The sequence below is a fragment of the Podarcis gaigeae genome (genome assembly GCF_964106915.1).
Source record: "Podarcis gaigeae genome assembly, chromosome: 1".
NCBI classification, from domain to species: Eukaryota; Metazoa; Chordata; class Lepidosauria; order Squamata; family Lacertidae; genus Podarcis; species Podarcis gaigeae.
Genome location: NC_139678.1, coordinates 10,433,475 through 10,461,262, shown reverse-complemented (window position 1 = coordinate 10,461,262; position 27,788 = coordinate 10,433,475). Strand labels below are relative to the sequence as shown.

The 27,788-nt window shown below is 46.3% G+C and overlaps 1 protein-coding gene across 3 annotated transcripts; it reads left to right on the top strand.

Moving 5' to 3' along the window:
- The first annotated feature begins 1,394 nt into the window (after positions 1-1,394).
- WDR89 (WD repeat domain 89) lies at positions 1,395-18,930 on the top strand. Of its 3 annotated transcripts, none has more exons than XM_083737193.1 (2): positions 1,395-1,495; positions 16,016-18,930. In XM_083737193.1, exon 2 carries the CDS (start codon positions 16,057-16,059, stop codon positions 17,218-17,220), a length of 1,164 nt encoding a protein of 387 aa, XP_083593319.1. In that variant the 5' UTR covers positions 1,395-1,495; positions 16,016-16,056; the 3' UTR covers positions 17,221-18,930. The 3 variants fall into 3 exon arrangements, with proteins under 3 accessions (XP_083593319.1, XP_083593320.1, XP_083593321.1); XM_083737194.1 differs by having other exon boundaries at positions 1,406-1,519; positions 16,016-17,989; XM_083737195.1 differs by lacking the exon at positions 1,395-1,495 and adding an exon at positions 14,249-15,011 and having other exon boundaries at positions 16,016-17,989.
- The last annotated feature ends 8,858 nt before the right edge of the window (positions 18,931-27,788 follow it).

Genomic DNA, 27,788 nt, shown 5'->3' with positions numbered 1-27,788 from the left:
ACAGAAAAAGAGCCCAGATTCATTTCCTTATTTTATTTATTATATTTCTATACCACCCTTCATCTCAAGATCACAGGGTGGCTTACAATATGAGAACACAGGAAATGTATGGCATAATAACAAACAAACAAGCAATCCTCCTCACACAGTTTAAGAGGCCATAAATTGATTAATTAGCCGCTGCAGAAAAGAGCTGTGTGTCGGTGCCCTCCGGTCCTCTCATGGATGAGGAATACAAAGAGGGGCCTCAGATGATGATCACAGGGTCCAAGTCGATTCATATGACTATTAATATTAATATTAATTAACTATTCATATTAATTGTTGTATTTTAATCTTGTTTTTAAGTTGTATTCATTCAACTTGTTTTTATTATTGCTTGTTAGCCGCCCTGAGCCCGGCCTTGGCTGGGGAGGGTGGGGTATAAATAAAAATTATTATTATTATTATAGGAGACAGTATTTCCCCCCAATTCTCTCCCACACTAAATGTAAACTTTTACACATAGCTCCCAGAAGTCTAGGGACGTGGGTGGCGCTGTGGTCTAAACCACTGAGCCTCTTGGGCTTGCTGATCAGAAGGTCGGCGGTTCGAATCCCTGTGACAGGGTGAGCTCTGACGCCTGGTTCAAATTAAACCCCGTCTAATGATCCTCCCTTTGCAATTTGCATATTTCCATTTTCTTGCATATAAAATAAATAGGCACAGGGCTGCGCAATAAAATAATTCACGTCGTTAGGAAAAGCAGTAGGACATCTCCCCCTGGCGGCCGCGCTACGCAGCAGCACGCCTCTCCCTTTGCTCGCGCTGTCGGTTCCCTCTCTTGCCTCCAAGGGGGTGCGTCGTTGCAATACTAATTGACGCTACACAAAATACACTTCCGGCTCGCCATCGAATATGTGGAGCCGAGTCAAGTCAGAACAAAAAGATAGGATCGGGGACGCCTGGCTGCATCTGGACTGGTCAAAGAAGCGATTCAGTTAAACGCATTGTAAACTCATGCAGGGAAATCCGGTAGGGAAAGACGGGACTCCACAGCGCCATCTGGTGTCACAGTGTCATATCCCATATACAACGCATATAAAACGCTTTCTCTTTACCAATCTAGCGGAGAAACGGAGCAAAAGCAAGTTACAAATAAAAGCGCGGGAGTTGCCGTGCTGCTGATACCACACATGGACGTCGGTGAGCAAATTCTACGCATTTCCACTCTTGCGCCCCTCAAATGGCGGCGTTTTGGTGTAACCCGGAAGTACTGACCGTCCGCTGCGCTTGCCTTTCTTAACTCAATAGCCGGTGTGGGAGCGGCGTTCGGAAAGCCACGCCCCCGCTGCTGCCTTGACCAATCATATTAGCTCGGGAGCCTTTTGTCGTATTTACGTCGTGAGCAGCCGGCCAATGGGGCTGCGCTGAGCGGAGGCAGCTGCTGGAGCAGGAAGGAAAAGTCGAGCACGCGGGGAAGGGAGACGCTTCTTCTTTAACCCGCCTGCGCCAGGTAATACACGTGTCTTTCCGTTTGGTACGTGTGAATTGTGCGTGCCTTGTTTATTGCTTGTTTGTTCCGCATAAATTTCTCCCCCCTCTTTTCATTGGTAAATTACATTATTTATTTAAGTTGGGTCAGTAAAATAAAGTTATATACTCCCTGCTCAGTTAAATAATTTTGCATTACGAATTTCCAGAAATTCCTGGGCCAGCCTTGCATCACCATCATTAGTATTACTACTTCTTTGGGGTTTTTGTTTTGTTTTGTTTTTTTTAAAAAAACATTTCTCACCACGGTATCTCTACAACGATCCCTTCCTGAAATTACTTCGGTGGTGTGGGAAGTCGGGCCTGAACGTGTGAAAAGGGACTAGGCAGTTGGTTCTGTTGTTCCCCATGTGTGCATGCGGGGAGCGGGCTCAGTTGTCCTTCCTGCTGCCCAAAACCATAATTCTCAAATTCCCAGGTTTTAGTTTTTTAGAAAGTAACGTTCTCGTTTTAGTAGAACTTTTTTTTTCTTTTGAAATGTTTTAGATTTTTGTTGTTGTTGTTAACTTTGCTGCGTTAAATGTGTATTTAATTCCCTGTTAATTATGTTGCTTTGAAGGTAAACTTTCTATTTGACGTTCTTCAGTAAGTTTTTATTCTGGCTTGTCTTATTTGATGTTTCAATGTTTTGTAAAGCGTGCTGACCTTTTCTCTTAAAAATATAAAGCAGCATGACAGAGACATGAATAATAATAACAACTTGGAAATATGAAAAATGTACAGGCACTAGTCTCCCATTTCTCTGTGTATCAGAAACTATCCTGGTCCCCCACGTTATTTGCTCCTACCCCTTGGGAAAAATACCTCCAAATTCCCTTGTATTTTTTATAATTTTACATATATAGATTTTTTATTTTTATAATTTAGCTATATACTGTTTTCCCCACCTCTCTCTTTCATGTGTAAGACTCCCTGCTCCTATTGCCTCAGCTACTGCTGTTACCCCAGCGGTGTGAGTAGCAGCTTGTGTGAAATTGCAGACGGCAAAAGTGATGATTGAAGGTGTCCTAAGATGTATTGAGGGACGCAGGTGGCACTGTGGGTTAAACCAGAGCCTAGGACTTGCCGATCAGAAGGTCGTGGCTCGAATCCCCATGACGGGGTGAGCTCCCGTTGCTCGGTCCCTGCTCCTGCCCACCTAGCAGTTCGAACACACGTCAAAGTGCAAGTAGATAAATAGGTACTGCTCCGGCGGGAAGGTACCGTAAGCGGCATTTCCGTGTGCTGTTCTGGTTCGCCAGAAGCAGCTTAGTCATGCTGGTCACATGCTGTACGCCAGCTCCCTTGGCCTATAGAGCGAGATGAGCGCCGCACCCCAGAGTCAGCCATGACTGGACCTAATGGTCAGGGGTCCCTTTACCTTTACCTTTAAGATGTATTGCATTCATTCAGGTGCACACACGTTCATGGCACCTGTGATTTGCAGTATCTCCCTACATGGCCACAGTTGCCACGTAGAGAAAGTCTATCTGGGCCCAGCATTCCACAGTCAAGGGTGTCACCACTAAGAAGGCCCTCTCCTTGGTAGCTGCCTATCTCGCTTAAATTGGCTCCAGCACCTGAATCTGAGCTTGTGAAGAGACTCTCAAGATTTGGGTAGGTATATATGGTTTCCAGCAACTGGTTTTCAAAAGCATTGCTGCCTCTAACCACAGAGAAGTCACTTTACCTCTCCTGATAAGTGAACTTAAATAACATACTTTACAGGGTTTTCAGGAGGACAGCATAGAGAGCTTTGTGCACTTAAAACTTTCTGTGAATGATTAAGAATACATATAGTGGTGCCATCTCTCCCAAAACTCTTCAGCCGGATCTGTTACTTCCTAACGGTTTCAGTCTGCTCTTATCACCCAGATCCATGTCTGTGGTGACACGTCTTAAGACTGGTAAGATATTATTAAACTAGTAAAATGACAACGGCAAAATTCAAACTTGAGCTTTTTCAAATCGCTCCTGATTTACACAGGGATTGCGTTCCAAGGCACCACACATTTAAGTAAAATCACGTATATTTGGAACACCATGAGAAAAGCTTGGAAACCCCCTGTTCCTGCCATGTTCTGCCATGTTCACTCGTGGGTTCGGTGCAATGCACATATTGAATGCACGTAAATGGGGCTTAATGATTGTTGCTTACAGCAGCGACTGCTTATCCAAAATTAAGCATGGTCATTTCTATACAGGGTCACAAAGGACCCACAAGATACACATTTTTGCTTAAGCAAGTATTTTATAATTTATATCTTTTCCTTTTGGTCAATTTCGTTGCCATCCAGCTGGCTTGGGGGTTGTATTCCAAGTGTGTTGACTGTTACAGCCCTAAGTGATCTGGGGATATCTCAGGAATTGTACACAGAAGCTCAAGTTTTTTACTTAGTTATTGGGGTCCTCCTTACTGCATTGCAGACAGAAAAAGTTGGAGGCCTTTTTTCAGCAGAGGGAATCTTTATCTGTGGCAATGCTTAAATAAAGAAATAATCTCCCAAGAGAGATTTATTTGATTGTGCCCCACTCTCTTTTTTGCTTGTTTCTAAACAGTCTTTTGGGATGCAGGTGGCGCTGTGGGTTAAACCACAGAGCCTAGGACCTGCCGATCAGAAGGTCGGCGGTTCAAATCCCCGCGACGGGGTGAGCTCCCGTTTCTCGGTCCCTGCTCCTGCCAACCTAACGGTTCGAAAGCACGTCAAAGTGCAAGTAGATAAATAGGTACCGCTCTAGCGGGAAGGTAAACGGCGTTTCCGTGCGCTGCTCTGGTTCGCCAGAAGCGGCTTAGTCATGCTGGCCACATGACCCGGAAGCTGTACGCTGGCTCCCTTGGCCAATAAAGCGAGATGAGCGCCGCAACCCCAGAGTCGGTCACAACTGGATCTAATGGTCAGGGGTCCCTTTACCTAAACATGCTTTTATGCATTTTCCCAGTCAGAGCCCTTGTTAGTTATATAGGGCTGTACAAAATGTCATCCATCTGCTAGTTCAAGACCTCCTGCGCTAGCGGGATGGGTGAGTTTTAATATTGCACAGCCAACGAACAGTTGTACCAGCAGAAGCTTGCCGTGTAACCGATTGCACAGTCTTGTGTGCATCAAAGTTCACAGCAACGTTCCCCAGTGCAGAACGTTTTGCCAGTGGAACAAGCATGCTGTAGTTTAACATAGTGCTATGTTGAATATCACCTTTAGTCTGCCTTTGCTGTTTCCTTTCTTGGGATTCTGTCTTCACTGTTGTTTTAGTTTGTCTAGCTTCATCATTGCGACCATTTTTAAATTTTGCTTGGTACTTTTTGTTGCTGGTGTTAGAGACCTGGAGGTGCAGAGCGGTGGCTTAAAATGTCTGAGCTGTGAATCAGGAAGTCCCTGGTCTGAATCACACCTCTGCCAGGAAGTCATTAGGTGGCCTTCGGGCAAGCCCCTGTCTCTCGGCCTCAGTCTGCCCATCAGAAGTATGGGGGTAATAATACTCACCTTGCAAGGCCCTGTCTCCTGGCCTCAGTTTGCCCATCAGAAGTATGGGGGTAATAATACTTACCTTGCCGGGACATAAGAATTGTGACTAGATAGTGCATGCAAAGTTCTTTGGATAGAAAAATAGAATTATTGGCAGGGACCCTACGGGTCATCTTCCAACCCCCTGCAATTTTGCCAGGCTATTTTTCAGTAGACTATTCCGTCCACACCCCAGTCGTCCTTTTTTCTTTTCCTATGGTCACTTAACATTTCAGGACTACCAATCATTTTCAGTCCTCATTGGGCTTCTTGCCACCTTATGTTTGTTTTTGTTTTAAAAATGGGTGGTTTCATTTTGCACTTCTGTAACCCTTGGAAGTGAGAGCTGGATCATAAAGAAGGTTGATCACTGAAGAATTGATGCTTTTGAATTCTGGTGCTGGAGGAGACTCTTGAGAGTCCCATGGACTGCAAGAAGATCAAACCTATCCATTCTGAAGGAAATCAGCCCTGAGTGCTCACTGGAAGGACAGATCCTGAAGCTGAGGCTCCAATACTTTGGCCACCTCATGAGAAGAGAAGACTCCCTGGAAAAGACCCTGATGTTGGGAAAGATGGAGGGCACAAGGAGCAGGGGACGACAGAGGACGAGATGGTTGGCCAGTGTTCTCGAAGCTACCAGCATGAGTCTGACCAAACTGCGGGAGGCAGTGGAAGACAGGCGTGCCTGGCGTGCTCTGGTCCATGGGGTCACGAAGAGTCGGACACGACTAAACGACTAAACAACAACAACAATCCTTGGGTTTACTTCCCTGCATGCCTCCCAAGTATGCTGATGCCTCTCTGTAGATTTGCAGAGTCCCTATTTGAACTCCAAGCTGGTCAGCGCTCACCACCTGGATTCATTATCAGAACAATTTATATTTTCATTTGTGAGTCGCTCTGAGTTTGAATTCAGCCTACAAAGGCAGGCCTGCGGTTAATGATACATTTGGTCTTAGCTATCCTTCGGGCTGGAAGCTGTTTCTGGGTACAGCTCTGTTCTTCGAAGGCATAAAGATCTTCCTTTCCCCCAAGACAGATTCCAGAGGTGCCGAGCAAATTGGCTGCCAATTGTGTTGCTTCTTCAGGTCCTATTGCCTTGGAAACCTGGCTTCTAAAATAACACATGTGCATTAGTGTGGGAATCGCAAGAGAGATGGAAGGCCCAGGCAGAGAAATAATTAAATGCAGAAAATGAGTCACACTCAAGACTTATTTTTAAATGAGAATTGTTTTCTTGTTCTGGAGTTTGCTTTGAGCTGTTGCTTCCAACCTTGGGACTGTTTTACCTGTTGTTTTGGTGGCTCTTTCTTTGAAACAGTCCAGTGCTGAAATGCTTGTCGTCTGCATTTTTGCAAAGCACTTAGAAGCTTCAAACTATTCTTTTCCGTAGTCAGGATGTTCAGGCTTCCCTTCCGGGCTACCATGGAAAAACAGTGGCCTATTCTGCTGAATGCATGGCTTAGGTCAAAGGTGGGGGAAAACTCTAGCCCAGTGTTTCCCAACCTTGGGCCTCCAGCTGTTTTTGGACTACAACTCCCATCATCCCTAGCTAGCAAGACCAGTGGTCAGGGATGATGGGAATTGTAGTTCAAAAACAGCTGGAGGCCCAAGGTTGGGAAACACTGCTCTAGCCTACAGGCCAAAGGTAGTCTGTCAAGACCTCTTGATTCGTCTTTGAGGCTGTTTTGAAGAAGCCAGGCCCCATGACATCAAGTGTGGGTGGGCAAGATGCGCTCTCTTCTGCCCAGCAGCCGTCAGGAGCAAACTGGCAGTAAATCACACTGTGCTGGTTTGTGTTAACTCTTTACCAGCCCAAACATGATATGCACAGACTTGTCAGGGCATCAGGCCTAATGAGTATAATCTCTGGTAGGTCTTGTCCCGCCTTCCCACAGCTGCCTGAGTCCCCTCCTCTCCAGGACTTTTCCCAGTCAATCAGAGACTGCGCCTGCATGCAGCCAACCTCTCCCCTGCCCTTTTCATGCCTCTTCTGGTTCTGGGCGACAAGCGGGGCAGGGAGCTTGTCACAGCAGGAGGAGGAGACACCTGTGACTCTTCCCCAGGTGGACTCATCTCTGCCTCTTGGCCTCCCTCCTTCCACCCTCCAGTGTGGTGTAGTGGTTAAGAGCGGTGGACTCGTAATCTGGTGAACTGGGTTCGCTTCCCCACTCCTCCACATGCAGCTGCTGGGTGACTTTGGGCCAGTCACACTTCTCTGAAGTCTCTCAGCCCCACTCACCTCACAGAGTGTTTGTTGTGGGGGAGGAAGGGAAAGGAGAATGTTAGCTGCTTTGAGACTTCTTCAGGTAGTGATAAAGCGGGATATCAAATCCAAACTCTTATTATCTCTCTTCTCTTCTTCTTCTCCTGCTTCTGCCTCTGTTTCTGAAATCCTCTCTGCCACAGACTCTCTCGGCTCACTAAACCCTGTTACCTCCTCAGCTTCCCACACCTCCTCCTCCTATCTGCCTCTTCCCTCTGACCCACCACCAATTCCCATCTTCCCTTGGGGGCCCCCCCAGCTGGTGCCTCCCACCATTTCTCTGCATCCAGCTGGTCCATGACATCAGTTGATGTGGGATACAAAGCTTCTCCCTCCCAGCATTGCTTTGTGAAGCCGCCCTGTGCTGCTCCTTCCAACTGCTGACTTTGAGAGTGGAAAGGAGCAGCGAGTGGGCTGGGCCTGTGAGGTCTCCCTGTGTCGGTGTCTCCATTTCCTTGCGGATGGAGGTCTTTAACTTACTGGTGCCTCCCTAGGCAGAAGCTCCTGAACGGCGACTCTTGAGGAGGTGCCTGATTAGAGGCATCCGATATCACAGGCACCTCCGCGGTGCTGCTTGAACAGGCATCCCCAACCTCCAGCCCTCCAGCTGTTTTGGACTACGATTCCCATCACCCCTGACCACTGGTCTTGTTAAGTAAAGGTAAAGGTACCCCTGCCCGTACGGGCCAGTCTTGACAGACTCTGGGGTTGTGCGCCCATCTCACTTAAGAGGCCAGGGGCCAGCGCTGTCCGGAGACACTTCCGGGTCACGTGGCCAGCGTGACATCGCTGCTCTGGTGAGCCAGAGCCGCACACAGAAACGCCGTTGACCTTCCCGCTGGTAAGCGGTCCCTATTTATCTACTTGCACCCGGAGGTGCTTTCGAACTGCTAGGTTGGCAGGCGCTGGGACCGAGCAGCGGGAGCGCACCCCGCTGCAGGGATTCGAACCACCGACCTTTCAATCGGCAAGTCCTAGGCGCTGAGGCTTTAACCCACAGCGCCACCTGCGTCCCACTGGTCCTGTTACCTAGGGATAAAAGCATCCTTCAGAGGCAGAGCAAGCTGGCATGCCTTGTTCTACCCCCTCCAGACGCATTGGCTTGTCTCTGCACCTGAAGATGGGCTGTAGCTTAGGGGTAGAACATCTGCTTTCCATGCAGAAGGTCCTAGGTTTGATTCCCAGCGCCTCCAGTTGTGGGGACGGGACGGAAATCCCTGTCTGAAACCCATGCTTCTCAACATGGTAGACAACACTGAACTTGGTGAACTAATGGCTTGACTTTGCACCGGGTTCCCGTGCTCCTATGCGATACATGGGTGTCATTAGTAGGGTGGGAGAGCCCTTAAGGACTAGAAACTTGGAAATGATGCGCCAAAAATAGTGAGATGCCCAGGGCAGACTCTAAAAAGCCAGGACGAAGTGGTATCAGTAGAAACAGGGAAGAGGCTTTTTTAAAGCAGCAGTTCTGAGCCACCTGATGGTGAGGGAGTGTGAGAGACAGCAGGAGAAAGAAAGCAAAGAGATTGTGTGGTCTTGGTGCTTCGATGCAGGTAGACGCAAGCCTTGCTTGGCATAGATTTGACAACAGCACTTCTTTGCGTGGGGTTTGCTTTCTTTCTTTTTTATAAATATTTATTGAAGGGTTTTTTTTATAAATTACAATACAAATAAAGAAACAAGATAACACATATCATGACATATTTTCTTAACTTCTTTGGACTCCCTCGCATCTCCCGCTCCTGCGTTCCTAATTTATAAATATCTAACCAGCAATTTATCACCTTATTCCCATTCTTATTATCTAGTTTTCCAATGTTGTGTCTCAAATTTTCGATATCATTTATTCAAACCTTAAAAGTTTAAATTTAGCCTAATAATTTATCCAAAATTTGTCTTTTCTTAAATTTGACTTATCTTCGTATATCACTTCACCTAACTTAATGGTGCCAAGTTATTTATAATCTAGCATCCTTCTTAACATTCATACAATTTACAATGTTTCTGTACGTAGGTCTTGAATTTCTTCCAATCTTCTTCTACCGGGGTTTGCTTTCCAGTGGTTACCGTATTTTTCGCTCGATAACACGCACCTGACCATAACACGCACATAGTTTCTAGAGGAGGAAAGCAAGAAAAAAAATTCTGAATGAAACAGTGGATGTATCATTTTTGTGCTTCATGCTGTGGCCACAGACATGTGATTTGACGGTGAGTTTGGGGTAGCTCAATGCAAAAATCCTGAGAATCCATGTGGATCTGTGCTTTGTAACCACGTTTTTGCACCATTGCAGCCCCAGGCAACAGTGGGTGCGTGATTTTTTTGGTGCAGGCTGTAGCCATGGACATGCTATGTGATCTGATGTTGAATTTGGGGTGACCCAATGCAAAGATCCTGAGGATCCATGCTTTGTAACCATGTTTTTGCACCATTACAGCCCTGTTTTTGCATCAGATCATTGCTATGTGATCTGATGTTGAATTTGGGGTGACCCAATGCAAAGATCCTGAGGATCCATGCTTTGTAACCATGTTTTTGCACCATTGCAGCCCTGTTTTTGCATCAGATCATTGCTATGTGATCTGATGTTGAATTTGGGGTGACCCAATGCAAAGATCCTGAGGATCCATGCTTTGTAACCATGTTTTTGCACCATTGCAGCCCTGTTTTTGCATCAGATCATTGCTATGTGATCTGATGTTGAATTTGGGGTGACCCAATGCAAAAATCCTGAGGATCCATGTGGATCCGTGCTTTGTAACCACATTTTAAGTGGGGAGGGAAGGAAAAACATAGAAGGGACAAGGAGCACTGAGAGGGGTGTGCGGAGAAGCAGCTGGCTAAGAATGCAGGAGAGGGGTTTTACCGGAGGGGGGAAAGAAAGGCAAAAGTTCCCCAAGCCAGCCAGCCAGCCAGCCAGCGCTCTCTCTTTCTCTTTCTCTCTCTCTCTCTCTCTCTCTCTCTCTCTCTCTCTCCCCCCCCCCCCCCAATCTGCATGTTGCCTGCGAGTCTCTAGACGCAGCATCAGCAGCACAGGAACACGGAGAGGAGTTAGAAGGAAGGACGCTCTGCTTTTCCCTCGTAACGAAAGAGAAGAGGGTGGGCAGTAAGACCCTGAGGCAGAATGCAGGAAAGCAACAGTTTTCTCTCTCGGCTGCCCGCAATCAGTTTAGCAGACGGAGAATGAAGATAAACTGGTAAAATAAGGGGGCTGGGTTAAAGCTAAAGGGAAAACCTCAAAGATCCCTCAAGAACAAGGCAGGGGTTCAGGGCTCCCAAAGCCGACCTGCAGCCTTAGAAGGGAAAAATGGGGCTTTGGAGGTGGTTTTTACTGCCCCGCTGCTTCCAATTTTTTAAAAGGCAAATTGCAGGAGAAGATGCAGCAGTCCGTCACTCTCTCACTCCCTCCAAGCACCCACGCTAGCGAACAAACACACAGGCAACCACACACTCACAAAGCACACACACTAGCAAACACGCAGTCGGGCTGCAGAGTGGCCAAACCTCCTAGCAAGCACTTCCCTGGCTTCTGCTGACCGCAACGAAGACGACCCTCGAAGAAAATGTGTGATGCACTCGGGCCAGTTGGCTCCAGGGACCACACATTCGCTCCATAACACGCATAGACATTTCCCCTTACTTTTTAGGAGAAAAAATCTGCGTGTTATAGAGGGAAAAATACGGTACTTGCCGCAGCGGCCTTGCTCTCGGGAGACAGCAACCATTGTGAAAACCGCATTGTTGCCAAAAGATTCTCTGGGAGGTAGAAGAATGTAATTCATGAATCACCGGTCTATTTTTGAAAACCTTGTAGGATTTAAATGACTCACGGATCTCTCTTTAGCCTAAGAAATGTTGTTTATAACTTGTGTGTCAATGACTGAACATCTATAACTATATTCCAGTAGCATTAAAAGTTATGCAGACCAATATTTCAAGCCTGCCATGGAAGGTTTTATAGTCCTTTATCACCTCCAATATACTCTTGGAGAAAATGGTATTTCAAATACTACTTTGCGATCAGTAATTCAATATTGAGTTCCAATTAATTCTTCTAGTCACCTGGTACAACTTTTTGAGGTCTTCACCCTGGTGCATCATCTTCTCCCTGTGAACCGTGGTTTGCAAACTGGAAGCTAAGCTTTGCATCTCTTTGGAGCAAATTTTACCTCCCAACCACGGTTTCACATGTCATGTCCATCCATACAAACCATAGTTTCTTTGAAACTATGGCTTGGAGCAGTTTAGCAAACCATATTTGTTAGGAGAGTTTGGAGGCAAGGCTAGGTGGAGGATAGCTTGTTTATTTATTTCATAGTGACTTCAGGAGAGGCAACAGAGTGGAAGGGGGTGTCCCCTCTGCAAGACAAGAGACCTGGCCATGGTTTGTCAGCTTGGCTTCTCTACCATGGTGGGAGTTCAGCTGGGCTGTGGTGAGAGAGACAAGCTGGTGGTCCTAGCCCCAAACTTGGGTGGAAGTCTGGAAGTTGGTCGTAGATCTCTGTAAGACGCAAGCAGAGATCTAGCGCAAGCTTCTGTTGCCTTTCTTTGGCTTAAGTGAGTGCTTGGGGGCTTGTTTCTGTCCCTTCCAGGTCACTGTTGCTCCAGGCTGGAGGAAGAAAACAAGGAGGCTGTTTCAGGGACATAATAATAATAATAATAATAATAATAATAATAATAATAATACAGTGGTACCTCGGGTTAAATACTTAATTCGTTCCGGAGGTCCGTACTTAACCTGAAACTGTTCTTAACCTGAAGCACCACTTTACCTAATGGGGCCTCCTGCTGCTGCCATGCCGCCAGAGCATGATTTCTGTTCTCATCCTGAAGCAAATTTCTTAACCTGAAGCACAATTTCTGGGTTAGCGGAATCTGTAACCTGAAGCGTATGTAACCTGAAGCGTATGTAACCCGAGGTACCACTGTAATAATAATTTTTATTTATACCCCGCCCTCCCCAGTCAAGACCAGGCTCAGGGCGGCTAACGCCAGGTATAAAAACAATTGATTAAAATACAACTTAAAAACAAGATTAAAATACAACATTAAAATGCAGCCTCATTTCAGTAGAAACTCAAATCAAAAACTTTTTGGGGATGAAAACGTCAAAACTTCACCAGGACCAACTATCCAGACTGGTCCTATGTGGGCCAGAAAAACGCCAGGGAAGTCCCCAAATAGGAGTTCCATCACAGAAGGAAAAAGGAAAGGGGGAGGGGATCAAGTGGTTTCCAAGCCAAAGGCCAGGCGGAACAACTCTGTTTCAGGGACGTAGTGTGAGATCAGGGAGAAGCAGGGGCATGTGCTGGCGAAGACAAAGCTTTTGTTGGTCACTAAGGCAACCCCAAATTTGTTGACCTCTGAACATGGCTCTCTCTGTGGCAGAGAGACGCTTTGATCCCATGCTTGGGTGCTGCATGTGCCTTCCTTAATCTTGTGATGGATGACCTTTGAGTTCCCTCCTGATTCGATGATAGTCTGATTAAAACAAAGGGGGGAAAGCAGAGGGATGCGTGAAAAGCAGTATTTAAGCCGGTATTGTTGTACTACAACTTCCATCATCCATGCCCATTGGCCATGCTCGGCATGCTTCTCGCAATGAGGGAACTGCCAGAAGGCCCTCGGTGCTGGATCTCAGTATCTGGGCTGAACAATGGGGGTCAAGACGCTCCTTCAGGTATACTGGGCCTTTGAGGCCATTTAGGGCTTTAAAGGTCAGCACCAACACTTTAAATTGTCAAAACAAAAAAAATCCTTCCAGTAGCACCTTAAAGACCAACTAAGTCAGTTCTTGGTATGAGCTTTCGTGTGCATGCACACTTCTTCAGATACACTGAAACAGAAGTTTCCAGACCCTTCTATATAGTGAGAAGGTAGGGAGGGGTATTACTCAGAAGAGTGGTGGGAATGGGTGATTGGCAGATAGCTGTGATGAGCCTGTTGACGACTCTTAACGACTGCAATAGGTCTTACAGAAAAAAGCAAGGGGTGAGAAGGTGAAAAATGGCTTTGCCATGTATAATGAGATAAGAATCCAAGGTCTTTGTTCAGACCAGGTTTCTCCATGGTTTTAAGTTTGGTGATAAGTTGCAGCTTCAGCAACTTGCAGATTCAGCAGCTTCTCTTTCCAGTCTATTTCTGAAATTCCTTTGTAGTAAAACAGCTACTTTCCTTTGTAGTAAAACAGCCATCAAATGCCAACAGTGTCCTTCAGCTCTCTATATTGGACAAACAGGCCAGACCTTACGCCAAAGAATAAACGGACATAAATCGGACATCAGGAATCACAAGACAGAGAAACCAGTAGGAGAACACTTCAATCTCCCAGGACATTCTATACAAGATCTCAAAGTAGCTGTTTTACTACAAAGGAATTTCAGAAATAGACTGGAAAGAGAAGCAGCTGAATTGCAACTTATCACCAAACGTAAAACCATGGAGAGACCTGGTCTGAACAAAGACCTTGGATTCTTATCTCATTATACATGACAAAGCCATTTTTCACCTTCTCACCCCTTGCTTTTTTCTGTAAGACCTATTGCAGTCGTTAAGAGTCGTCAACAGGCTCATCACAGCTATCTGCCAATCACCCATTCCCACCACCCTTCTGAGTAATACCCCTCCCCACCTTCTCACTATATAGAAGGGTCTGGAAACTTCTGTTTCAGTGTATCTGAAGAAGTGTGCATGCACACGAAAGCTCATACCAAGAACTAACTTAGTTGGTCTTTAAGGTGCTACTGGAAGGAATTTTTTTTGTTTTGACTATGGCAGACCAACACGGCTACCTATCTGTAACTTTAAATTGTGCTCGGAAACGTACTGGGAGCCACTGTAGATCTCTCTTTGCCATGTATTCTTTCCCTGACACTGCCACCCACTCCCTCTCTCATAACATCCAGAAACTGCGTTTTGCCCAGAAAAACTTGATATATATGAAAGGGTGGGGGGGAATGCAGGCAAAAGGAGAGTCGAGCTATTAACAACCCTGGGATTAATTGCCTTGGAATTAATAGGTGAAAACAGCAGCCACAGACTAGATCTTGCATTTGCAGGCTTCTGCCCTGACAATGTCTGCATCTGGCTGCCTCCCAGCTCTTAATTTCCCATTGTGCATGGAAGATCACGACTTCCCTACTTCTCCCGTAAATGTGACCCAGTGGGTAGAAGGGGGGGGGGAGTGCCTTCTCCTGCCTCCTATTGAAACTCTTCCCATCAAAGTCTCACAGCGGCTTCCTCTTCCGAAGAGGAAGAGCCTCTGGCTACACCCTGGACTCTCTGCCTGGCTTGTTTGTTTAACCTTCAGCCGGGCATTCCTAACGAGAGGTAGGATTCCGTTTTCACCAGCTGACATTTTGCCACATGTCCGCGGCGCGACTTAATGAGATGTGGCAGTCGACAAAAATACACCCTCGCTGGTTATTACCCCATTGTGTGGGATGCTGCCCTTTCCTCTGGAAGGCGGTGCCCTCCGACAGCAAGGACATGTAAACATTGCCCCAGAAAATGTGGAAATGACTTTTTTTATTATTATTTTAAGAAACGTAAATGCAGATTTATACAATAGTACCCTGGAAGAACTCCAGGTCTGTTCTCCTTCCAGATCTCCACAATGTCTCTTGAGGAAGTCCAGGGAAATGCTCCTCAAATGTCTGATGGCTTCTTTTTCTTCTGAATGGAAACTGGAGGAACATTTGGCTGGAGATGCCTTAGGGACGGGCAGGTGGGGCTACCCACCTGTCAGTCACCTGACATCACAATGATGTCAGTTGGTTTGTCTTTGCCTGCGTGGTTTGCTAGTAGTACATTATCTTTTATTGAGTGGCGATGTTATGCTGATGATGATTTGGGTTGTATTGTGTTGAATTGGTTTTATTCTTAGCTGGGTCTTAAAGGTAAAGGTAAAGGTACCCCTGCCTGTACGGGCCAGTCATGTCCGACTCTGGGGTTGCGCGCCCATCTCGCTTAAGAGGCCGGGGGCCAGCGCTGTCCGAAGACACTTCCGGGTCATGTGGCCAGCGTGACAAGCTGCATCTGGCCAGCCAGCGCAGCACACGGAAACGCCGTTTACCTTCCCGCTAGTAAGCGGTCCCTATTTATCTACTAGCACCCGAGGTGCTTTTGAACTGATAGGTTGGCAGGTGCTGGGACCGAGCAACGGGAGCGCACCCTGCCGCGGGGATTCGAACCGCCGACCTGACAATTGGCAAGTCCTAGGCGCTGAGGTTTTACCCACAGCGCCACCCGCGTCCCTTAGCTGGGTCTTAGCAGTGTTTTAAAACTGGCCTTTAGGAACATTTAGTTCTACACTGACTTGTAAACTAGGAATGGCCAATTTCACCTGGCCCAAAAAGGCTCTTGATAATTGCATTCAGGCTCTGGTTAAAGTTTGCCCCAAACCTTAAGCATAAGGGGGGGAAAATGAGAAATGGCATGCTTGAAAGTGTTGATATCTATCTCTGTTGGGTTTTGTTTGTAACGCCCTGGCTGTGCCTCAGAGGACATACTCCAACTTTATTATGGCACTTGAAAAGGTCAGTTTCCAGAGCGCGATGCTCCTTCCATCCCCCAAACCACTGTCAGGACAGTAAGAACAGCTCTCAAGCATAAATACACTGACTACCCTTGATTTAAACCACTAGCGGAACCTTTCTTGTGCCGAAAAGTGCTCTGGAAAGGATTAACAGTGGAGACCTTATTTCATTTGGTCTTATTTCTATTTTCCAGATCTCTACCTTCTTGAGGATGCAGTTTTAGTCGCAGTTGCTATGGAGAATATCAAGGAGCAGTTTTCCAGCCTCCAAATAGCAAAACGGTGTGCACTGGCAAAAGACCCCACTTATCTGTTGGACTTGGATATTTCAAGAGGCGCAGGGAGCCAGTTGGTGGCCGTTTCGTGTTCCGATAAATCAATCAGGGTTTACGACAGAGAGGCGCTCACTTTGCTGCGGGAATATAGCAGTCGTCCCGGGCTGCTCAGCGGCGTCCGATTCGCACACGCGTGTGAAAGTGTGTTGTTCTCCGCTTGCAGCGACGGAACAGTGAAATGTTGGGATACGCGCTTGGCGACCGCAGGGCCGACGCAGTTGTTCCGTGGCTCCCTTTCAAATGTCTTCATTAGCTTTGACATAAGCTGCAACGACCTCATAATCTGCGCTGGAACGGAAAAAGTGGGGGACGATGTTTTCATGGCCTTCTGGGATGCTCGCAGCTGCGCGAGTAGTGTAGCTTCCAGCAACGAGCCTCTGGGCTTCTACTCGGAGACCCACAACGATGACATCACCAAAATTCGTTTTCACCCCACCAAACAGAACCTGGTAGTTTCTGGGTCAACCGACGGGCTGGTGAACGTGTTTGACATCAACAAGGACAGCGAAGAAGATGCGCTGGTTGCTACCTGCAACTCCGACTCGTCGGTCAGTTCCATCGGGTGGTCCGGGAAAGATTACCGGCAGGTCTATTGCACGACGCACGACGAAGGGTTTTGTCGGTGGGATCTCGCCCAGCTGGAGACCGAGGAGCCAGTCACATTGCTGCATGTTTCAGACGCCCGAGAAGCAGGAAGTGGACAAAGCACCAAGGTGGACTACTTAATCGGTGGCTTGTACCATGAAACGATGGACAAGTTGGTTGTTGTTGGGGGAACGTCAGCAGGAAACATCTGCCTCCTGGACTGTGGGGTTGGTGGCCTGAGTTCTGTAGGAGTCCTTCAGGAGGGGCACTCTGCTCCCGTCCGCTCTTTCTGCTGGAACGTGGCAGATGATTCTTTGCTGACCGGTGGAGAGGATGCGCAGTTGTTGCTATGGAAACCTGGAGCCGTGGGGAAAGCCTTTGGAAAGAAGACTTCGATGAAGACTGCTTCCTCTGTTCATCAGCGGCTGAGAGTTCACCAGCACGCTTTCAAGAGCAACAAAAAACGGACGTCTTTGTAAAGAGGTGGCTGCAATGGGGAGTGAGGAGGCCTCTACCTGAAAGTGATTCCAGAAGGGTACCTGCCTTAGCCCGTTTCAGGGGGAAAACAAGTCCTGCAGCACCTTGAAGACTTAATTTATTATGGCATAATGTTTTGTGGACTAAGGTTTGCTCCATCACGCACGGAAGCTTATGCCATAATAAATTAGTTGGGTCTTTAGGGTGCTGCAGTTTCCCACTTGTAGAGAGTTGACCTTTTGAAAAGTTGCAACACTTTTTTGGGGGGGAGTGAGTTCCTTGCAGGTATTTGACATGTACAGCTCGACAGCCGTGGCCTTGTTTACTCGGAAAATATCCTCTCCGTGTCAGTGGGGACCCCAACTTCCAGCAAAGTTGGCACAGGATTGGTGCCTCGATACGAGAAGCCTGCCAAGCAAATTAAAAGGTATCGTTCTTTTGTCTGAAGCTGCTTATGACAGGCTTGTTCAGACATTTCTCTCCAGATCCCAACAGCCCAAATTATATTTTGCTATAGATGGAATTTTCTTAAAACGATGCCTGAAGTCACAGGGAGTGGAGGAAGAGGGAGATAAGCCTGCTAAAAGAGGCATAAGGGACAAACTGAGAATGGCAAGATTAGAAAGTTCCCTTCTGCACTTCTTCAGTTCTGTGAAACTTGATATTTGTCAGACAAGGCCTCTTCTTCAATGAATGAACTGGACACACACAGCATCTCTCTTATTTTTGGCGTGGGGCTGGGGACTAGCCTGTGGCCTCCAATCATCCCTGACTATTCTTGCCCGCTTCCGATTGCATCCATTTTCTGCAGGTGGGAAGGGAACTGGTCTCTGTTTGGAAATATTACAAGTTGAATACATGGTTCCCATGATTTGGGGGTGCACACACCCAGTTCCTTATTTGTTATCAGAGGCCATTGTGCATTTATGAGCATTGTGCAAACATGACTGTTATGACTAGAGACATTTATTGTGGATCTTGAAGGGGAGTCTTAGCAGTCATGGAAGTCTATGATTTTTGGTTGTGCAACCATTATTTTGAGGTCTTGGGGCATATTGGGTGATCCCCAACTAAATCTTACTGAAAAGTAGACCCACTGAAATTACTTAAGCCTGTTGATTTTACTGGATCTACTCTGATCATAGCTAATTCGCTCATTCCCTTTAGTTCCTCTTCTGAATGAGTTGTTTTTCGAACTTTGGTCCAGATGAGGAACTGAAAACTGGAAACTGCTAGCTAACTTTAGCACTGCGTATCACATCAAGACACAAGGTAGTTTGTTTCGATCTCTGCAAACTTTCAGTTCCCTGAAATCCATGGATATAAAAATGAAAGTCTGGAATCTGAAGCTATGGATCTTCAAAAACTGGAGAAAATGTCTTACTTATTTTGTAAATGATACATGGATTCATGTGGCTGATTTTGTAGGCACATCATTGCTTTGAAGTTGTTTACAATACCCAGATTTACTTAATACCACGATCTGTCAAGGCTGGAGACAGGCACTGATTGGGGTCTCTCCCCCACCCCCACCCCAAGAGCTGGCACCAGTTTGAAACCAAGACTGTGCTTTGTATGTTTCTCCCTGTCACTTGGCAGTAAACAGGTGTTGCAGATTTTTTAAAAATACAGTTCCTTTTCTTTCTGGATTGATGCTGACAGTAAGAATAACAGATTAAGTCGAGATAATAAAAACTTCCTTTTGTTTACTACAGTGTGGGTGGTTTCTGTAACCAACTCTCCGATTTTTCCCGGCTTGCAAAAGCTTAGTTTTCAAAAACGAAAGCAGCTTTGTACATTTTGTATTCCATAAATATACTAGGCAATATTCATCACAGTCATTCTCTTAGCACAAGGACCTTCAGCTGTGCAATGAGTCTTTCCTTCTCTCTTTTCTCCCCATGCACTCCCCAACAAAATATTAAAAACACGATACAACCTCGGCCATTTAAAGCTTCCCTAAACAGGACAGCCTTCAGATGTATTCTAAAAGTCAGATAGTTCTTTATTTCCTTACCATCTGACGGGAGGGCGTTCCACAGGGCGGGTGCCACCACTGAGAAGGCCCTCTCCCTGTTTCCCTGTAACCTCACTTCTCGCAGGGAGGGAACCACCAGACGGCCCTCAGAGCTGGACGATGGAAGTGGAGGTGCTCCTTTGGGTATAAAAGGGCAAGGCCGTTTAGGGCTTTAAATGTCAAAGCTAGTGCCTGCCACCATCAAGAATACTGAGCTAGGTAGAACAGCGATCTTGATTCGTGTTTTTCCATCGTCACTACAGCAGGATTTTCTGCCTACAACATTTCAGGTTCTGGCTCCTACAACTGACCTCCGAAGATTCTGGGTTGGAGAATGTTCCTTCCAGGGTACAGACCCAGGTTTGGCTTCCTGCAGACCTGAGCCAGCTCCAACCCCTTGGACAGAAATACTGCAATGCTTGTTGGCTACTGCTTGTATCCCTGAACTTCTCTTTTATTTAAAGAAGATTGAAAAAGACGTGCAACCTAAAGTTACCTCCCTTTTGGGATCTGTACATCGGCATGGTGGTGGGTGGGATGAACTGACATTTTCCTTCCTGTATCCATATGGCAATGCCGTCACAAAACCAGGCATGTGGATGGTTGTTCGCTGTGCGATGAACTTTGCTATTGCCATACGTACAGCAGACACCATTTTAGCAGTTGTCAAGTACATGGGGGCGTTGGAGTTCGTCGCTCGCTGGACCTCTTCAGGCAACGTCATCTGCTTGACTTGTCAGCTTTTAAGTGGTTTGGGTTGGGCTCAGCATTTGAGGGATTCCACATGCCCCAAGTGTGGGGCATTTTGAGTGGGAAGACAAAGCATCACTTCTGGAAAATGGCCTTGTTTCGTCATCCTAGGCTTCATCAGTAGAACAGGCTCCTATGTAATATTACAGTGGTACCTTGGGTTAAGTACTTAATTCGTTCCGGAGATCTGTTCTTAACCTGAAACTGTTCTTAACCTGAAGCACCACTTTAGCTAACCGGGCCTCCTGCTGCCGCAGTGGTGCTGGAGCACGATTTCTGTTCTCATCCTGAAGCAAAGTTCTTAACCTGAAGCACTATTTCTGGGGTAGCGGAGTCTGTAACCTGAAGAGTATGTAACCTGAAGAGTATGTAACCCGAGGTACCACTGTATTACAGGATAGTGGATCTTATAGCATAGTAGTGGTTGCAGCCTAGGATGACGAAACAAGGCTAATATTCCGGAAATCCTTGTCTTTTTTTTAATATATAATATTTTTTATTAGTTTTATATAGTACAGAAAAAAGAATAAAGAACGTGTTATAAAAGCCAGAAAGAAAAGTTACAAATTTTTCTTACCCTTTTTTCCAAATCTGTTGGACTTCCCCACATCTTCCCAACCCTGCATTCTCTGTGATACATAACGTCTGCAATTTGTTAACTTATTTCAATACTTATTGTATCTTCCTTTTTATCATGTTACCCAATTTCAAATGCATTATAACCCAAATCATGTACATTTTCATTTTAACACAATAAAGTTGTTTCATTATTCTATCTCTGGCTCCTTGTGCCTTAATTTCCATTTCTTGAATTTAACATTACTGAAGCTAGAATTTCCTAAAAGGTGCATTTTTTAACATTCATACAACTTATAATGTTTTTCCAAATAGTCTTTAAATTTTCTCCAATCTTCCTCAAATGTTTCTTCTCCCAAGTCTCGGATTCTGCCAGTCATTTCGGCCAGTTCCATATAATCCATCAACTGCGTGTGCCATTCCTCCAGTGTGGGTAAATCTTGTGTCTTCCAGTATTTTGCAATCAGAATCCTTGCTGCTGTAGTGGCATACATAAAAAAAGTTCTGTCCTTCTTAAACACTCTCCGGTCCACCATGCCCAGAAGGAAGGCCTCTGGTTTCTTAGGTAAGGTAAATCTCAGTACCTTTTTTAATTCATTATGAATCATTTCCCAGAAGGCCTTCACTTTCGGGCAGGTCCACCAGAGGTGAAAGAATGTCCCTTCCGCCTCTTTACATTTCCAGCATTTATAAGGAAATCCTTGTCTTAGACTCTGTGAAAGGATTCTGTGGAACTGCAACAACCCTTCATGTGGATTATTGGACTCTATGAACAGACAGGTGGAATAGACACTTATACATGTATGGACCTTATGCATGAACTGACTAGAGAATGAACTGATCTACAGGCTTTTCTGCTTTTTTCATTGAACTTTATGAGACTTCCGTTGAAATCTACAATTTGATACAATGAATAGTATACTTTATTTATTCAAAAGCACAGCCGGTTACGTCTTGTGTGTTTATATAAATATCTAAGCTGGCATAGAAACTGGCTCCCTTAACCCCTAGGAATAAAATCAATTACAGAAGTTCTTGGATTTTATTATTTTTATTTTACTTTATTTATATGAAACTTACTAGCCGCTTGTCACCCGAAGGTCTCCAAGTGACTCACAGCAAATAAAAATATACAGTACATAATACCATAAGGGGAAAAGCAGGGGAGGGGGGAATTATAGACTTGGAGGGTTCCCTGAGGGTCATCCAGTCCACCCTCCTGCAATGCAGGAATCTTTTGCCCAAGGTGGGACTTGAACCCCAACCCTGAGATTTAAGTGCCTCACACTCTTATCGACTGAGCTATCCCAGCTGCCATGGGGAATCATGTTAATATTTAATATCACAACCATGGAAAAGCAAAACAAAGAAAAGCGTACCAGCCGCATAAACAGTGGCAAACTATATTAAAAAAATTTAAACAATAAAGAAGGCAATACTTTATTTTATGTTACTGCAATGAATTGAGGGAACCCTCAGAGCATGTATAGGGGGCATGCAGGGAATGGAAGCAGAAAAAGTTACACTAAAAGTTTTAGCTAAAAGTTACAGCTAAAAGTTGTGCTAGGGTAACTGGCTGAATCCTGCCCCTTGATGCCTTGCATGCTGTTGAGAGGCTTAACTTTCTTTGGCCTATAACAAGTCAGCCTTTGCCACAGTGGTAGGAGCCTGTCTGCTGCCTGCAGTGCTCTCTGTGTTTCGGGGAAGCCGATCTAGTGCCAAATTATTCATAGTAAGGCTCTGGTCTCTGATTAAAACTCTGCATGCTGTGCGTATCCAAGTAGGAAACGGGGGGGAAACCCACTTCTGGAATAATCCCACAACCTGTGTGTCAAGGGGTTGTCGTCCATTTATGGAAGCAATTATTTGCCAGTCTATTTTTACAGTTTCAGTCTGAGCCTGCTAGGGGATCTACGCCGTGCCCAAACGATGCATCAGAGAAGCTGCAGGAAGGCCTTCCTAAAGCAACCAGTTGCATTATCAAAACATCGAAACACGTGTTAATGGGACAACTTATCAAAACCCCCCCAAACTGGGTGGTCTTATATGGGACGGAACTCAAACCGTATGCAAAAGTTAAAGGGAATGAGGAAGGTTGAAGGTTGTCCCACCGCCACCCAAACGATACAGGCGTTCTGGTCGCTGCCGCAATTTCTCTATTACATACCAATATTCCCAGTAGTTAGAGCAGGGGTAGTCAACCTTTTTATATCTACCACCCACTAATACATCTTTTTTGATGGTAAAATTTCCTTACCGCCCACCAGTGCTTGATGGAAGATGGATTCAGCTTGTGCCGTGGAACCCCCTACGGCCCACCTAGAATCCTGAAACACCCACTAGTGCAGTGTTTCCCAACCTTTGGTGTCTAGCTGTTTTTGGACTACACTTCCCATCATCCCTAACCACTGGTCTTGCTCGCTAAGTATGATGGGAGTTATAGTCCAAAAACAGCTGGAGACCCAAGGTTGGGAAACACTGCACTAGTGGGCAGTAGGGACCAGATTGACAACCCCTGAGTTAGAGTAAGGCAAATTCCTGTTCCTAGAGAAAGGCAGGTTGGTTCAGGTGTGATGAAGAGGAGGTGTATTGATTGGAGCTGAGTGTGCACATTTGTGTTTTGCCAAACTCTTGCCCTCTGCACGTTCATTCTCCCATCTTGTGAACACACTTTTATAGGTTTCCCTTTACGAAATGATTGCTTGTATACCTGTGACTGCTCACCTGTCGGGGCTCTCATTCTCATGGTACAGAATCCAGTAGATCCTGTATTTGCATGGCGTATGGGAGCATTTCTCTTCCTTGCGCAAACCTTGATCACTCCAGTCTCTTGCAGCACAGCTACCCCCCACGTTGCAGGTTTGCGAATCGGCAGTGGATGGATGAGCCTCTTTAATGAGCACATTACTTAAACATTAATGGGATGTTTAAAAACAAAATAAACCCCAGGCTCCTGGGAACTTCTCTTCAGGCTACCAGCAATATTACTGTTGATCTTGATTACAGAAGGACTAGATATGCAAGGAATATTGAAGCTGCAACTTCCCTTTAAGCCAGGTAGAGAACAGCATGTGGCTAGCGGACTCCACGCCAGGACATTCTGACTGATGGGCCCACCCACCTGTCAATCTCCTGTGATGTCACCATGCTATCAGGTGACCCGACTTCAAAGGAAAGGATTGGGAGGGCAACAGAATAAGGTGCCAAATTCAAAAAGCACCATCTTTCTGAAGCAGAGAATTGGGAGGACACTTAAAAGTGCATTCCTGCTTTTTCTCCATATTTAGCTTATGTTTAAAGCCATGGCTGGACGTTTCTGGCTCCTGACGTCTTAGATGACATCAGGCACGGGAAAGGTGGAGCACATCAGGCAGGCAGGCTGGAGGTTCCTTCAAGCAAGTAGAACACATCATTTAAGTTGATTCTACTAATTGGGAAGTACAGAAAACAACATAGGTGAAATAGCTGCCATTTAATGATGGGTATCAGAAATCTGTGAATCTGGCAGTCCGAGGAGACCCTAAGCCCCCTGCTTTTCCTTCTCCTTTATGCAGCTGTTTAAAGAGGACATTGTATTGCGAGATTTGTTATTGAGCGTATTTGGGTACAATTTTCACCCAGAGCCAGCCAACATATATCGTTTTCCTAAGGTTTTGCCCTCATCAGCGCGAAGCACAATAACTCCGCTTTTCAGAAAACTGAGTCATGCCTGTGGAAAGGGATACACGTGGTTTTCATCTCTTTGCTGTTTTAATCAGCCTGGAGCAATGCCTATCGTGCATCATTTGCAGCAACAGATTCCCAGTTTGCCAGAGACACCCCCACAATAGCCAGCCTCTTTTGATTGGGACTGCTTCCTACCTCCCTGTGACAATGACCTCTGTCTTTAGATTGTTTCCCAAAATGCTGGCCATGCCCTGCTGCAGGGTGAAGCTCAGACAGCACCATGAAGGCAGGAGGGTTGGGGGGTGGGAATAGATGAAAGCAGGAATCGGTGTCTGGATGGTGCAGCAAGACTTTTTTTAAAAAGGAAGGGATGGTCCTTGCTGGTGTGTGTGTGTGTGTGTGTGCGTGCACCCTACTTGGGCTCCACTCCAACAAAATGTCATGGGCTGGTACTGAGGCTGGCACACATCATCAGATCTCTGGCAATTTCTTCCACCTGAAGACAGGTTATTCTCCAGTAAAGCATTTCCAGAATTGTTGGGGAAGACTTGGGTGGGTCAGATCTAGCTGGCTGGTAAAGGGACCCCTGACCATTAGGTCCAGTCGTGACCGACTCTGGGGTTGCAGCGCTCATCTCGCTTTATTGGCCGAGGGAGCCAGCGTACAGCTTCCGGGTCATGTAGCCAGCATGACTAAGCCGCTTCTGGTGAACCAGAGCAGCACATGGAAACGCCGTTTACCTTCCTGCTGGAGCGGTACCTATTTATCTACTTGCACTTTGACGTGCTTTCAAACTGCTAGGTTGGCAGGAGCAGGGACCGAGCAACGGGAGCTCATCCCGTTGCGGGGATTTGAATCGCCGACCTTCTGATCAGCAAGTCCTAGGCTCTGTGGTTTAACCTGTGTCCCTTCGCATTGCCTAGTGCCAGCTAAATAAACGAGACAAAAGTTCAAAAGGGGGTGGTGGTGGTGGTAATAATTCAATCTATGTTCAGCAAATGAGGAAACGCTGAAACAGACCAGTTGTAAAAGCAAATGAAATGACCACCATCAATTATCTCTGCAGAGTGAGAAGAGGAAGCTCTTGGACTCAGGAACTCTTTACCATGGGTTTGTGAATGGCAGAAGATTTCTACTGCAGGAGCAACACCGAAGGGTCATTTGAGTCCCTTTGAGTCATTCTTTTGGGGAGCAGCAAGAGCAAAGAGGATATCAGCTGGTGGTCCCTGGAAGAACTAACTTGCCCTGGGAGTTGGTTACTGAGGTGACAGTTTAATAAATGATGATAATAATGCTGCATTACTGCCTGGGTTTCCCCAGCCACTCTGGGCTGCTCCCAACAAAACAAAACAAAACAAAAAACACACACATATATAGTAGCCCTTTTTGGAAGAAATGCTTCATGCCTCTTGGGATTGGCTATTTTGAACATCTTTTAAAAATTCATTATGTATCATTTCCCAGAAGCCTATCGTATTTATATATTTAGATTTTATATTTATTTTTATTGGCATTGCAAGAGATTAGAGTCCAGCGCTTGGTTGTTTGTGTTCGCTTGGTTGCTGTGTGGTTTGTTTGCATGTGTGAAGGGGTGTGTGTGTTGTTGGTTCAGATAAGCCATATTTATTCATATTCTGTTGGGGAGGGGAATAAGACACTGTCTTCTTGTGCTGTATATGTGACATAGGGGAGCCACACCAGGATGAAGGCATTCTCCTTTGTTTGTCCCCGTGCTAGTTAAAGTTGGTTAAATTCCCTAGTAGAGCAGTTTCCCATACATTTTTGTACCAGGGGGTCTATATTCCCTCCTGATAGGTCCTTCCAGTGTCTGGTTCCAGTGTGTAGCTGCTGAGAGTGACTTATGAGCCACGTGAGCCTTGAAACCAAATGCCCATCATCACACATAATGGGCACTCAAGTCACTCCCCAAACAAACCTTGCTGCTGCTTGTATACCATAAACTGGATGTGATGTTCGCATGACAATTACAGTTACCTACCCTCCAGGGGACGCGGGTGGCACTGTGGGTTAAACCACAGAGCCTAGGACTTGCTGATCAGAAAGTCGGCGGTTCGAATCCCCGCGGCGGGGTGAGCTCCCGTTGCTCGGTCTCTGCTCCTGCCAACCTAGCAGTTCGAAAGCACGTCAAAGTGCAAAGCGAGATGAGCGCCGCAACCCCAGAGTCGGTCACGACTGGACCTACTGGTCAGGGGTCCCTTTACCTTTCCCTCCAGCAGTTACCTGATGAAAATAGGGACATCCTATTCCACACCCTCCAACATTTCTCGGCTAAAAGGAGAACCAGGGCATTCCGGGATCAAATCAGAAACCGGGACGGACAGGTTCTGTAAATCTGGGACTGTCCCTGGAAAATAGGGACCCTTGGAAGGGTCTGCAATTTTTCCATATTATCTGTTCAGGAGATAGATAGTGGCCCCAAATATCTGTTCCTAGTAGTAAAGGTAAAGGTACCCCTGCCCGTACGGGCCAGTCTTGACAGACTCTGGGGTTGTGCGCCCATCTCACTCAAGAGGCCAGGGGCCAGCGCTGTCCGGAGACACTTCTGGGTCACGTGGCCAGCGTGACAAAGCTGCATCTGGCGAGCCAGAGCCGCACACGGAAACGCCGTTTACCTTCCCGCTGGTAAGCGGTCCCTATTTATCTACTTGCACCCAGAGGTGCTTTCTAACTGCTAGGTTGGCAGGCGCTGGGACCGAGCAGCGGGAGCGCACCCCGCCACAGGGATTCGAACCGCCGACCTTTCGATCGGCAAGTCCTAGGCGCTGAGGCTTTAACCCACAGCGCCACCCGCGTTCCTAGTAGGCAAGCTTTTTATTCCTGACGTTACATGAGGGAGGAACTCATTGTACATTGACTACTGCAAGTTTCACATTTCACTTAGGCCACTTTGAAATTCTGAAAATGTCGTGCTGGTTGCTTTTGCAATGACAGTGTCACTGGAAGAGGAGGGACGTGGAGAAACTGGAAAGTGTAGCCTCTGTTGCTGTGTGCAAGTTCCCTGTGGAGATGCAGAGACAAGAAGGCAGGTTTGTGTTTTGTTGAAACTTGACAGAACTATGGAAACCCTCCACCCAGGTCTGCTTGGGTCAATGCAAGCTTAACTACGTTTTGCTTCGTGTGCTGGAGGTACTGACAAGCCTTGAAAAATATCCTCCTTTGAAACAATGCCTGGGACCTGGAAAAACAACAACCGTCCACAGTTCCAGCTAACATAAGACTACGAATGTGAGGGACATGGTAGCTGCTCTCAGGTAAAGATCAGCACAAACTGTTCTTGAGTCCTCACCACACTGTGTACAAACAGGATTACTGTTCAGCCGAGAGCAGGACCTTGAGAATAGGATTCAATTGCAAGAGAAAAATCTGCGGCTAATTTTTAAATTCCGCAAGAAAACATCACATCTAGATAACGGCTTTGCTTTGCTAGATGTTGTGGAGCATCCTGACTGGATAATCAGAATCAATATTGTGAGTGCTGCTATGGTAAATGCTTGCTAGATCATACAAAGAGTCCATCTAGGGTTCTCTGCCTTCAACAGG